This window comes from Erinaceus europaeus, chromosome 3 (genome assembly GCF_950295315.1).
Source record: "Erinaceus europaeus chromosome 3, mEriEur2.1, whole genome shotgun sequence".
Lineage (NCBI taxonomy): Eukaryota > Metazoa > Chordata > Mammalia > Eulipotyphla > Erinaceidae > Erinaceus > Erinaceus europaeus.
Window position 1 is genome coordinate 45,656,132 of NC_080164.1, and position 14,505 is coordinate 45,670,636.

At 44.1% G+C, this 14,505-nt stretch overlaps 1 protein-coding gene across 3 annotated transcripts in view; it reads left to right on the forward strand.

The window, feature by feature from the left end:
- The window catches only part of ADD2 (adducin 2), a 126,013-nt gene that overhangs the window by 79,580 nt on the left and 31,928 nt on the right, over positions 1 to 14,505 (forward strand). For 2 of the 3 annotated variants that reach the window (XM_016188409.2, XM_060187152.1), the window contains exons 2-4: positions 1,840 to 1,957; positions 4,523 to 4,739; positions 6,917 to 7,055. In XM_016188409.2, coding sequence (XP_016043895.1) covers positions 4,557 to 4,739; positions 6,917 to 7,055 — 322 coding nt within the window. In that variant the 5' untranslated portion in view covers positions 1,840 to 1,957; positions 4,523 to 4,556. The remainder of the gene's footprint in view (positions 1 to 1,839; positions 1,958 to 4,522; positions 4,740 to 6,916; positions 7,056 to 14,505) is intronic. The other variant, XM_016188410.2, reaches the window with a different exon arrangement.

Sequence of the window (14,505 nt, forward strand, 5' to 3'; positions counted from 1 at the left end):
CTTCCTATATTGTTTTATTGTATATGAACCTAGATCCTTATACATAGTAATGTCTGCAAAACCAGGTGAGCTGCCACCATCCCCCCCCCCCCCCCAGCGCCAGCCACTTGTATACTTTCAAAAGGCCATCTCAGTGATCAGTTCTGAAGACCTCGATCCCTGGGATTTTTAGTGACAACTTGTCCCAATTTGTAAGACATTTATGTCCGTCATCCACTAGTACTTTATGACCTGGTGGCCGGGTATTCATTGACTATGCTTCCCCTCAAATTCTAGGTGAGCTCCACCAATTCATGGTTCCAGCAGATTCACCTCTTCAGGATTCTTCTGCTTATCTGGTTGCCTCCTTTCTTCTTCTAGCGTTTGCCCTTCTTCCGTAGCCAGTCGACAGCGTCAGGTTGAGCCTGATGTAAAGTTTCGAGACCTCCTTTGAATCTGGAGAGGTGGCAGTCGTTGACTATGTGGGTCATAGTCTGTCTGTAGCCGCAGGGGCAGTTCGGGTCGTCTCTGGCTCCCCAGCGATGGAATATAGCGGCACACCGGCCATGGCCTGTTCGATAGCGATTGAGGAGGGCCCAATCATAACGTGCTAGGTCAAAGCCGGGTTGACTCTCGCAGGGGTCTGTGATGAGGTGTTTGTTCTTTACCTCAGCTGACTGCCAACTCTTGTTTCCAAGAGACTGGAACAGAGAAGTTCAGTGTAGGCATAGGGGACCAGATTGGGTGACGAGACGTCAAGCGTTGGACAGGGTGGGCGAAGATATCCGCGTATATTGGCAGGTCCGGTCAAGCGTAGACGTGGGAAATGAACTTAGATGATGCCGCATCCCGATGAATATCTGGCAGGGCGATGTTGTTAAGAACTGGCAGCCATGGAACCGGGGTGGAACGGATGGTTCCAGAAATTATCCTCATGGAGGAATATAATTTGGAATCGACCAAGTGGACATGGGGGCTACGGAACCATACTGGGGCACAGTATTCTGCAGTGGAATAGCATAATGCCAGAGATGATGATCGTAGTGTGGGAGCGCTCGCGCCCCATGAGGAGCTGGCCAGTCTTGCAATGATGTTATTCCTCGCGCCCACCTTTGCTGCAGTTTTTATGAGATGTTCGTGAAATGACAGAGTGCGATCGAGAGTAACGCCAAGATAGACTGGCTGGGCTTCATGCCGGATTCTCATACCGCCAAGCTGCACATTAAGCTCACGCGAGGCCGAGGCATGGTGTAGATGGAAAACAGATGATACCGTTTTTGCAGTGCTAGGGATTAGTCGCCATTTTTTACAGTAATCAGATATCAGAGACATGTCTTTCCCTCCAAAAACCACTTACACCGTGAACATCTGTATTCATGGCTTTCACTAAAATATTGAGAGAGGGTAACCAGGAAGGAGTTATTTTCTGCCTACTGGCGTGTGACCCCCTGGGCTGGGGCAGGACTTCCACACTCCTCTCTTCTGGATTGTCATTCTGCCCCCCTGGCAAAGAGTTTCCTCAGTTCCTCTCTCTGAAAGGAATTTTGATCACAACTACTGTAAAGAGAATGAATTTCACTGTTTTCCCAAGCTTGCTTTATTCTTACAGATATTATTTGCTTTTATATGTTAGTGACTTAACCCTTGCTTACAAAATTAAAATAGTTCAGGGGTGTATCTTTGCACTTACGCCTATGTGATTATGCACTCACCTCACCCAACACTGAAGTTCCTGTGTCCTCCACTGACTCCCCTCTGATAACCACTGTAGTGTTACAGAGTCTGAGGCAGTTCAGTTAATTTTTTTTTTCAAAGTTCATTTGCTGTAGTAAAGACACTGGTATTTGTTATGTTTTCCAGCTTCGACCCAGATGCCTGAAGCCTTATAGATGTGGTCGGTGTCCCTCGGAGTGGAGCCAAGCACGTAGGCAGAGTGCTGAGAAGTGGCAGCCGGGGACCAGGTTGATCCAGACCCCTGGTATGTAGTTGGTAACTTGGGATGGTGATGGGGGCACACTTTTTGATTGGGTCCATCTCACCAGCATGAGTTTCTGGATACCCATATCATCACCATCAACCCTCTAGTTCTGCTGACTCAAGAGCATTCCTGCTACCATGGAATCTAAGAGAAATACAGGCCATTAGAACAACCCCCAGCAGGGGGCAGCACACCTCTACAACATCCTATGGTTGCTTGATTCTGAGGAGAGAACTCACCTTCTGACAAAGCAGTCTCTAGGATCTTCTTATCTGAGCAGTTCCTGCTGGTGGAAAGTTTCCCCTAGCCCCATTAACTGAATTTGGTCTGCCTGCTACAACCATTCAGTTTTCTGGTTCTGGCCCCTGAGGTTCTAAGGAATGAGGATTCTCCCTCTTTCACATGGTAGCCCACCTGGTACTTGGGGACAGTTGTAGGCATGTATGGGGCCCAGAGTCAGAAACAATCCTGACTCTGAAGGTAGCTGCATGTCTTAGACAAGTTAATTAGTGTGATTTTGTTTCTCTCTGTGTACACTGAAATAATCATCCCTGCCTCACAGAGTGACCCTGGGAATGAAAACAAGTCATGATTAGAGGTTGCCTAATGTCGTCCTGCGACCAATTCTCTGACTCCATCTGAGTGTGCTACAATTTAGTTTTCCCTTTCTTTCTTTTTACCAAAGCACTGCTAATGGTTGTTCTACTCAGGTACTTACCTGCCTCTTTTCCCAAGAAAAGAGCTCAACCAAGAGGGACATTGGAACCCCAAATACTGCCTTAACCTGAGAGACTTCCAGTGCTGATACACAAAGGGAGACTGCCATGGCCAAAGCTCCAAAGTGGGGCCCTAGTGGCTAATATGGTACCTTGCTTCTCCAGAAGGGCTCCAATAGGGCAAGAGCAGCCCACTTTCACTCATCATTTATGCACAGAGAAGCATGTCTGAGAAAATTGTCACTGTTCCCAAGTTCAAGTCTCCAGAGGCTGCCTTGGTCCCCACCACCATGACCAGGTCTAGATAAATGGGTCTCTGGGTAGCTTGGAATGTGGGCCTCTTCAAACAATGTTTATTCATTTGATGTTATTTAGCAGGGGTTTGGAGAAACTGATTTTCCATGAATGAAAATCAAGTACCTTTTTAAAGCTTGGAATGAGAACTGAACTTCATTTTGGTAACACATTTTTTAATTCATTGGGGAGATTAGTGGTTTACAGTCAACAATAAAATACAATAACAAATAAAATAAAATAAAATACAGTAGTTTGTACATGTATAACATCTCTCAGTTTTCCACATAACAATTCAACATCCTCTAGGTCATGCATCATGTTCCAGGACCTGACCCTCGCCCACCCAGAGTCCTTTATTTTGGTGTAATACACCAAAGCCAGTCCAAGTTCTGCTTTGTGTTTTCTTATTTTTCAAGTTCTTTTAAAAAAATTATTATTACTGATTTAACAAAGATAGACAAGACTGTGGGATAAGAGGGGTACAATTCATACAGTTCCCACCACCAGCATGCCATACCCCATCCCCTCATTGGAAGCTTCCCTATTTGTTATCCTTCTGGGAGTATGGACCAGAGATCTTTATGGGGTGCAGAAGGTGGGATCTGGCTTCTGTAATTGCTTCTCCGCTGTACATGGGCGTTGACAGGTCAATCCATACCCCCAGCCTCAGGCACATTTTTAAAAAATATTTTATTTACTTTATTTTTTTTTAATTGAGAGTGAGTGGAGATAGAGAGGGAAAGAGACAGAGACACCTGCAGCCCTGCTTCACCACTTGTGAAGTTTTCCCTCTGCAGGTGGGGACCAGGGGCTTGAACCTAGGTCCTTGTGCACTGTAATGTGCTTAACCAGGTGTGCCACAGCCTGGCCCCACTTAGTTTATTTTAATGAGAGTGAAAAGAGAAGTCGAGATCAGAGCACTACTCATCTCTGGCTTATGGCGGTGCTGGATATTGAACCTGAGATCTCCGAGCTTCAGGAAATAAAAGTCTTTTGCATAACCATTATGCTGTCTCCCCAGCCCTTGAGGCACATTCTAATGAAACAGATTCAGCAATGATTCTTTTCCAGAGGCCGAGCAAAACCAAAGTGGGAAGAAAAGCATTGCAAAGTCTTGTCTACATTTTAGTCGTCCCTGTTCTTTTTTTAGTGTTCTTTTATGAATTGCCCATTAATTAATTAGTTAATTAATTAAGCAAGCTTCTGGAGGTTTTGCACACTAGATGGAAATTGTCGTGAAGTGAAAACTTTACACTGTATAGCTATGCACTACAAAAATGCACGTGCAGGGCAGTCATGCTCGCACTGGACCAGAGAAGGTGGTCAGTTGAAAGCCGTCCAGTTAGTCAGGAAGGGTGGGAACCCCCAGCTGCCATATTTTCACTTAGTCCGATGACACATTAGCGCCTCCTATAGACAGGTCCCTGCAGGCGACCCTGTAACTCTCCCAGGGATGCCTTGACCCTACTCGTAGTCCAACCCAATCCATCCGATCTGCTCTGAGAACTGTGAACCCCGATAGGGAACGCCCACCCTCTCTCCTGGCCTGCAGGGACCCAGGAGTGGAGTGTCGCCCTGCCGGAAACATGAGTGCAGAGCCTGCCCCCGCCGCCGCCTCCCCGCCGCCCCCCCAGGGGCAGCAGTACTTCGAGCGCTTCTCGGAGGAGGACCCCGAGTACCTGCGCCTCCGCAACCAGGCGGCCGACCTTCGGCAGGACTTCAACCTGATGGAGCAGAAGAAGCGCGTCACCATGATCCTGCAGAGCCCGGTGAGCGAGCGAGCGGCCCCGGTGGGCTTGGAAGGAGGAGCCGCGGGGAGCACGTAGAAGGGGGCGGGACGTGGGGGGGTGAATGTCTCCCTTTCCGCTTGCTTGGGGTGGGGATGGGGCTGGGGGTAGGGGTGGGGGTGGGATGCTTGGTGGTGGTGGGTGTTCGGAAACAATTTTCTCCAAGGAGAACAGAGGATGACAACCCTTGGCAGAGGCTGCTGCTGCTTCTGCTCCTTCTCCTCCTCCTCCTTCTCTTCCTCTACCTTCTCTCTCTCCTTCCTCCTTCCCCCTTCTTTTTTGGCTTTTGTGTTGGGGGGGGTTAATGATTTATAACAATAAAATACAGTAACAAAAACAAAATACAGCAGTTTGTACATGTATAACATTTCTCAGTTTTCCGCATAACAATTCACCCCCCACCCCACTAGGCCTTTTGCCCATGTTCCAGGTCCTGAACCCTCCTCCCCCACCCCAGAGTCCTTTACTTTGGTGTAATACACCCAGCCCAAATTATGCTTTGCATTTTCTTATTTTTCAACTCCTTCCTTTTTTGCTTTTATTTATTTATTTTTAAATAATTTTATTGGGGTAGTGGTGGATAATGGCTTACAGCATAGTTGTTGGCACATGGGTATAATTTTCTTATTTCATGATAGGTGTCTACAAAACACTCTAGAACACTCCACAGTTTATGTCCTTTTCTCACATCACACACCCGGACTCAGTCCTCCTCCCCACTTCCCGCCCCTTCCCCCAAGCCCATTGCTTTAGTGCCATATACCAAACCCAGGTCAACCTTTACTTTGTGCTTCTCCTTTCTGTTCTTCAAACCTTGGCTTCTGTTCAAAGGCTGGGCACTGGGAGGAGGTGGGTCTGAGAGAGGGGCGCCTTGCCTCAGTTTCCAGTACCCCCTTCGGTCTTCCTTGTTTGAGACTTCCCTTTCCTCCACATCAAAAGCTGTTAGGAGCCATAGTTTACAGAGGATGCCATGTGAAAGCTTGCAGCCCCTCTTTCTGGACACCACAATAAACCCAAATGCTGGGAGCAAATAAGCCTTTGGCAGCTGTGGGCAGGGATGGAGAGGGCCTGGAAGTCCCAGGAGGCAGGGGAGTGTGGGGAGCAGGGTCTAGGGGAAGGAGACCAGGCCAGGAGCAGGCAGCTGCTGGTGTGCACTCCTGGCCTCCTCCACCCCATGGGCTCAGGAGGGCACCGACTTGGCTTTGGGGATCCTGCATGGGGGCTGGGTGACCCTGGCTGACAGCAAGCAGTGAGTGCTCTCGTCTAACAGAGGAGCACCAAGAGGGTAGGTTGAGGTCCTGGTGACCTGTGACTTGGTGACTCTGCAGAATTTGACATGTGCTAGAAGAATTGGGACAAAATGTGTTGCCCCCCACCCCACCCCCCCACTAGTAGGCATGAGAGTGTGGTAGGCAAAGTATCGAGTTAGACAACACCAACCCAAATTTGGGAGCCTGAATGTATGGGGCTCTGTGCTCAGGCAGGAGGTGGGGGTGGGGGGTGGAAGGAAGTCACGCTTTTTCTTTCTTTTTATAGGTTTGCCAACATCTAAGTGGCTCCCCCATTTCTCCTGAGTGCTCCCCACTGCCACCTAGTGGGCAGGCAGGCCTTCTCTGAGGCTGGCTGCACTGCAAAACCAGGCTTAGGGTGCCCTGAGGCTTCAAAAGTGGCAGTGGCCTCAGAGGTCATGGAGTCCTTTTGTGGATAGAAACTGAAACCCAGAAGAGCCATAGGCATGGCTAGTGAGCAGGGGGCGGGAGGGCACATTTTCTCATTCAATTCTTCTTTTCAAGATGTCTCTTAGTTGCTAAAGTGAAGCCCTGCCATGTCTGGTAGAGAAAGGAGTCCTGAGTGTCAATTAGATGTAAGAAGGACTTGGATCTCTATTACTACCCACAGGGCAAAAGGGGAAATGTCGGATCCCTGAATCTCCTTGAGGCTTCCCACATAGTTTCAGGAGGCTTCTGAGGACCCAGTGGACTTGCCCAGGGTCCTCTCGGGCCCAGGAACCCCCAGTTGGACCCTGGTCTGGGTGACTTAGGGGCCAGGGATGGGCAACTTAAAAGAGCTCATCAGTTGGCAGCAGGGGCAAAGGGGCCTCCAGTCTCCCAGCTGAGATGCATGGTGGGGACCAGTGCCTTCTTGGGGGCTTGCTTCAGTCTTTCAGGGAAGAGCTGGAAGGCCTCATCCAGGAGCAGATGAAGAAGGGGAACAACTCCTCCAACATCTGGGCCCTACGGCAGATTGCGGACTTCATGGCCAGCACCTCCCACGCAGTCTTCCCGACATCTTCCATGAGTATGTGGGGGTGTGGGGTGGCAAGGGAACTGCCAGGAGCAGAGGTGGAGGAAGTCGGGTGGGGCAGCAAGGAGGGAGCAGCTTGGTTGCCAGGCTACGAGTGAGCTGTGCAATTGCATTAGCAGATTTGGGGGAGTTGAGCAACTGTCAGAGAGGTACCTGCCCTGCTTCTTATGTGGCTAAGATTGAAAGACGTCCAAGAAAGAATTATACCCAGGGATTAGAAATAGGAGGGAGAAAAGCAGTGGTGATTTAAAGGTGAACTTGGTCCCAGTTCTTCTGGAAGAGGGGACAGGATAATGTGACATTGCTTTGTGAGGTAGGACAGCCTCTCTGTGAGTCTCCTCCCACCCTGCAAAGGGAGTTAGCATGAAGGAAAAAGCTTTGCAACCAGAGGTCTCTTACAGAGCCTCTGCTGGAAAGCCCTGGAGTGAAGGGTAAGAATTCTGCCCCGTTACTCAGCTCCAGGTATATAACCTAGGAAAAATCAAGTCTTACCTGCACCTTGACTCAGGCTGCTTAAAAAAAATTATTTTTAAATGCTTATGGAGATAGAGGAAAATTTAGAGGGTAGAAGATTGAGAGGGGTGGGAGTTGGGAGGTAGTGCAGCGGGATAAGCGCAGGTGGCACAAAGCGCAAGGATGGGCATAAGGATCCCAGTTCGAGCCCCTGGCTCCCCACCTGCAGGGGAGTCGCTTCACAAGCGGTGAAACAGGTCTGCAGGTGTCTATCTTTCTCTTCCCCTCTCTGTCTTCCCCTCCTCTCTCTATTTCTCTCTGTCCTATCCAAAAATGACGACAACAATAATAACTACAACAATAAAGAAACAAGGGCAACAAAAGGGAATGAATAAATATATATAAGATTGAGAGGGAGAGGATGAAGGAAGGGGAGGGGAAAAGGGAGAGGCAGTGTTAGAAATGGAGAGAGGAAGGGAAGAATCTGGGTCCTTATTCATAGTAACATGAGTGCTCAACCAGGAAAGCCACCCCTGGCCCTAACTCAGGCTGCTTTTTCCTCTTCCCACTGGAGCCAGTCCCTTAGGAATGGGGTAGTAGGAAAGGGGGGAGGCCAATGAAGCCAGTGTCTCCATACTCCACTAGAAGGGCCACTTGCCTACATGAATGAGAGACACAGACATCCAGGACTAGGTATGAACCCATCTTTCTGGGATCTGGAGTGGTTCTGGAAGAAGATGAATACAGAATGATGGCTGAAATTTAGAGAAATGAAAATCACTGTAATGTTTGCTTACAGCTAAGAAATTTATGTCATATATATATAAATATATATATATATATATATAAATTGATATCAGCCTTTTTTCTCATACTATATAAATGTAACAGTGGGGCTATGATTGACCTGCTAACATCCATGCCCAGCAGAGAAGCAATTATGGAAGCCAAAACTCCTACCTTCTGCACCCCAAAGTGAATTTTGGTCCATACTGTGGTCCATATGGGGGGGAATGATAGGGGAAGATGACCAGATGCCTCTAAACCTCAGTTCTGTGAGGACCCAAAGTGTCTGTCACCAGGAATCTCATTTTTATATCATCACTGAAAGGGAAATGAATCTGGAAAATGCCAGAGGAAGTCAGGTATTGTTTCTCTTATTTGAGAAAGAAGAGGAAAAAAACAAAACACCCAGAAGTAGTAATAAGTGTAGGTGCGACTTAGAAAGGAAGTGAAGGCAGGACTATAGGAAAAAATGAGCAAAAAGTCCCCCCCTCTCTATATATGTATGTATACAAAGTTATGGATATAAAGTCAACTCGTATCTGTGACCTTAGGAGAACTACTGCAGTTTCCAGTAGAGGGGATAGGGACACAGAATTCTGGTGGTGGGGATGGTGTAGAATCATACCCCTGTGGTCTTATAATTTTGAAAGTCACTATTAAATCACTAATAAAAATAATAGCTTAGAAAATAAAGTTATGAGAAAATAAAATTTGTAAGCAAAAATGGAATCACATTCTGTAGATGAAGTTAGTAAACCTCATTTATCTTTGTTTAAAAAAAAAGAATTAGTGATTTAATAGTGGTTCACAAGATTATAAAATTAAAGGGGTATAGTTCTACACTGTAGCCATCACCATAGTTCTTGGGGGTGGGGGAAGCACAGAACACCTCAATCTATCTTGACTAGTTTTTTTTTTTAATATTTTTTTCTTTATTGGGGGGATTAATGGTTTATAGTCAATAGTAGAATACAGTAGTTTATATATGTGTAACATTTCTCAATTTTCTTTGTTTTGCCCCAGAATTATTGCTGGGGCTCAGTGCCTGCACTGTGAATCCACTGCTTCTGGAAGCCATTTTTCCCCCTGTTTTGATCCATTTTTGTTGTTGTTGTTATTGCTGTTGTTGTTGCTGGATAAGACAGAGAGAAATTGAGAGAGGAAGGGAAGACAGAGAAGGGGAGAGATAGATAGACACCTGCAGACCTGCTTCATGACTTGTGAAGCGACCTGACCCCCCCCCCCCCCAGCAAGTGGGGAACTGGGATTTTTTTTTTTTTAATAAAAAGGAAACACTGACAAAACCACAGGATAAGAAGGGTACAACTCCACATGATTCCCACCACCAGAACTCTGTATCCCATCCCCACCCTTGATAGCTTTCCTATTCTTTAACCCCTTGGGAGTATGGATCCAAGGTCATTGTGGGATGCACAAGGAAGGTCTGGCTTCTGTAATTGCTTCCCCACTGAACATGAGCATTGACAGGATGACTATATTTTAGTTATATTCCAAAGGGTTTGTGGCTAAACTAGTTTTTTTTTTCTTTTTTCCCTGAGCCTGAAATTTGATATGCAGGTAGATCCTAGTTATTGTCTGGGGAGATGATGTCATGGCTGGAAAAAGGACCAGAAAGCTGGATCAGGGAAGAGAGTAGCTCCCAGATATGGGAAAGGTTTATAAATATTTTTTACTGTAATTGACTAGTTTTTTCCCCATACTTATTATTTCTTTCTCCATTCAGTTTTCTTTCTTGACCTCACTCTCATCTAGGGAACTAGCCTCAAGTTGAACTCATACATCCTAATACTTTCTCAATTCATTATTTTGTATTTTGTATATAGAAAATCTGCAGTCATTTTGCATCCTTTATTCCAACATTTACCCTTTGGCTTATTTTCCTAGTTGGCATCCCTCCTGACTCTCAGAACAGTGTGTAATAATAGATTAGAGAGTAATCATTCTTGTCTTGTTTCTGACCTTAATAGAAATTCTTTTACCGCAGAGTTTGAGATAGTTATCCTGTGCTATGCTGAGGAAATGTCTTTTTATTCTAGTTCAGTGTGGATTTTTCTCGGAAATGGATGCTGAATTTTATAAAATGCATTTGAGGCATTAATTGATTTTTCTTTCCTTGATGAATTATATCAATAATTTTTTGAATGCTAAATTTACTTTTTCACTCATGACATCAATCGTTTATACATTCTTTTAAAAATGCCCTTTGAAACTTGACTTGCTAGTTTTATTATCTTTGCATCTTTAGTCACACATAAGGTTTAGTGGTGTTCATGTAATATTAAAGATATGAGTTTATAAATGGAATGGGGTGAGCCTATCCTTTGCCCCACTTTTACTTAGGGTGACTGGGAAGGTGGCTCAGTAGGTAGGGCACAAATCTTGCGTATGTGATGTCTCAGGTTGCATCACCAGTACTGCATATAATGGAGTGGTTTTCTAGTCTCTCGTGTTCAGGAAACAGATAAATAAATGAATCTTAATAAAATAAGATAAGGAGTGTCTCTACTCCTTGAAAATTGATTGTTTACTTGTAAAGCCAACCAGAACTGAAATATTTTTAAATGATTTATATTATTAATTTCATATGAGAGAAGCTTTCAAGAGAAAGAGGGGGGCTGAGAATGAAACTGAAAGTCTGAGGCATGTAAGCCCTGTACTGAACCATCTGAGCTATATCCCAGACCACAGGAGCTTTTATTTCTTTTTTTTTTCCTTTTAAATTTTTTAAAAATATTTTTTATATTTATTTATTCCCTTTTGTTGCCCTTATTATTTTATTGTTGTAGTTGTTGTTGGATAGGACAGAGAGAAATGGAGAGAGGAGGGGAAGACAGAGGGGGAGAGAAAGATAGACACCTGCAGACCTGCTTCACCGCTTATGAAATGACTCCCCTGTAGGTGGGGAGCGGGGCTAGAACTGGGATCCTTACGCCTGTCCTTGGGCTTTGTGCCACGTGTGCTTAACCCACTGCGCTACCGCCCGACTCCCTGGAGCTTTTATTTTCTTAGTTGGCATCTAGAGTTTAAAAATTTTTTGGTCTAAAATTTTGTTTGTTTGTTTTGCCTCTTAAGTAAATTTTGGTCATATATTTTTCAAAATTAATTTTTTATTTTCAAAATGATTAGCATGATTAATTTTTTTTCTTGAGCACTGGATCTTCCACATGAGTTACTATATTTATATTATATACAGGATCAACATTTTCATTTCAGTTACAGTGAAGGAGCAACTTCACAGCACTGAACTTTCCCCCTGGGCCCTGGGGCTCCCATGTGGTGCTGGGGCTTAAACCCAGACCCCATCAGTAACAAACCACATATTCTGTTGGTTGAGCTATCTCCATACTCTCCCCAAATATCATTTTTTAAAAAAAAATATTTATTTTATTTATTTATTCCCTTTTGTTACCCTTGTTGTTTTATTGTTGTAGTTATTATTGTTGTTGTCATTGTTGGATAGGACAGAGAGAAATGGAGAGAGGAGGGGAAGACAGAGAGGAGGAGAGAAAGATAGACACCTGCAGACCTGCTTCACCGCCTGTGAAGTGACTCCCCTGCAGGTGGGGAGCCGGGGTTCGAACCGGGATCCTTATGCCGGTCCTTGTGCTTTGCACCACCTGCGCTTAACCCGCTGCGCTACAGCCCGACTCCCCCCAAATATCGTTTTTATCATTTAAACTTCCTGCTGTGGATGATAATGCCCTATTTTTTTTTCTGTGCCACATATTTCTACTTCCCATTTATGATATTTATACATTATTTTATTAGGGATTATATAATAATATCACTTTATATGTAATCTAGATGTTGGTTTACTCACAGATCTCATATAAGTCATTATTGGATTTACTTATTGGTTCTACTAATGTTCTTGTCTTCCAATTCATGGATTCTTTGGTTCTGTATCTATTAATTTTTCTTTTTCTTTTTTTGTCTTTTTTTTTTGCCTCCAGGGCTATTGCTGGCACTCAGTGCCTGCACCACGAATCCACTGCTCCTGGAGGCCATTTTTTTCCCTTTTGTTGCCCTACTTGTTTTTTTATCATTGTTGTTATTGATATTGTTGTTGTTGGATAAGACAGAGAAATAGAGAGAGGAAGGGAAGACAGAGAGGGGGAGAGAAAGACACCTACAGACCTGCTTCACAGCTTGTGAAGCCACCCCTCTGCAGGAGGGGAACCAGAGGCTCGAACCAGGGTCCTTACGCAGGTCCTTGCATTTCGCGCCATGTGCACTTAACCTGCTGCACTACTGCCCGACCCCCTTCTATTAATTTTCCCATAATTTCCTTTTACTTTAATTTGTTCCCTATGCTTTTTTTTTTTAGAATAGAGTAAGGCATATTTAATTTATTTTCATATTTAAGTCAATATTAAATATATTTAAATGGTTCAAACCTGGGTCTAGGGATATCAAACTGAAGAGAGAGTAGAGAGTATAGAGAGAATAGATATTAAATAGAGAACTTTAAAAGAAACAAAACGTAATCACACTGTGCTTACTTTTAAATCTGCATCACCAATTATATTATGTAGACTATCTTCTAGATTCTGTTTCAGTGGTTCAAATAATTCTATCCATAGGGATAATACTATCTTTTCAAGTCAATATTGCTGGAAATATAAGTTGCAACCAACTTTGCATAATTAAAAGTAACACTAAGATGAACAAATCAGCCCATTATTATATATCTCTGTGTTTGTCTGATTATTTCTTTGGAATAAATGAACCACTCTACTAATAAGTATTGGTAAATTTCATTTATTGATACTTTAGTTACTATGGATTGTCAGAAAAGTCATAATGCATTTTTTGCATAGAGAAACATATGTCATGACTTTTCCAACAGCCCAATATTAGTTTTCATACTTTTTAAAAAGCGTAAGTGCTTTATTTTTTTTAATTATTCTAAGACACAAGGGTATAATTCCACACTATTCCCACCACCAGACTTCTGTGTCCCCATTCCCTCCTTGGAAGCTCCAGTAGTTCTCCCAAGGTTGCAGATCTGGGCTGACAATTATTTTTATAACTGTCTGTCTATATTTGCCTGTTTTTTTCTATGCTCCTCCTTTTTCTTCCTTTCTAAGCCACACCGACACCTATTGCTACTTCTGAATGTCCTTTCTTTTTTCCTCTTCTCTTTCTGGGTCCTGATGGAATTGGAGTTCAGAGCCCTCTGGTCATCTTCCCCTTCCTCTAGCTTGTGGATGGGGTAGTCCCATGGACAAATCCCACAGAGTTGAAGAGATGCATTCCCTGAAACAAGACATTGAGGAAGTGATAGACATGTTCTTGGATTTATCCTGAACTCTTTTCTTTCTTTCTTTCTTTCTTTCTTTCTTTCTTTCTTTCTTTCTTTCTCTCTATACTTACTGTGCTTTTATTTTTTTAGTGGTAGTTCTGAAGCTATTTATTTTATTTTATTTATAAAATGGAAACACTAACAAAACCATAGGATAAGAGGGGTACAACTCCACATGATTCCCACCACCAGAACTCCCCTCTCTTAATAGCTTTCCTATTCTTTAACCCTCTGGGAGTATGGATCCAAGGTCATTATGGATCCAAGGTCATTGTGGGATGCACAAGGCGGAAGGTGTGACTTCCGTAATTGTTTCCCCACTGAACATGGGCATTGACAGGTCAGTCCATACTCCCAGCCTGCCTCTCTCTTTCCCTAGTGGGGCAGGGTTCTGGGGAATCAGAGCTCTAAGACACATTGGTGGGGTTGTCTGTCCAGAGAAGTCTGGTTGTCATCATGCTAGCATCTGGAACCTGGTGGCTGAAAAGAGAGTTAACCTATAAAGCCAAACAAATCGTTGACTAATCATAAACCTAAAGGCTGGAGGAGTGCAGATGAAGAGTTGGGGGGGGGTCTCCGTTTTGTAGACAGCTAGTAGTCTTATTTTAGTTATATTCCAAAGGGCCTGTGGCTATACTAGTTTGTTTTTTTTTTTTTTCCCTGAGCCTGAAATCTGATATGCAGGTGGATCCAAGTTATTGTCTGGGGAGATGATGTCATGGTTGGATATCCTGAACTCTTAAATGTAAGATACTCCACAGTCATTTTTATAAGAAAAAATAAAAAGTAACTCTACATCTGAGGTTCTGCCCAAGACTAGCTTGACTTTATGAGCCCTTTATTCTGCTATATCTTCCTTCTCACTTTAAGGGGTAAAAC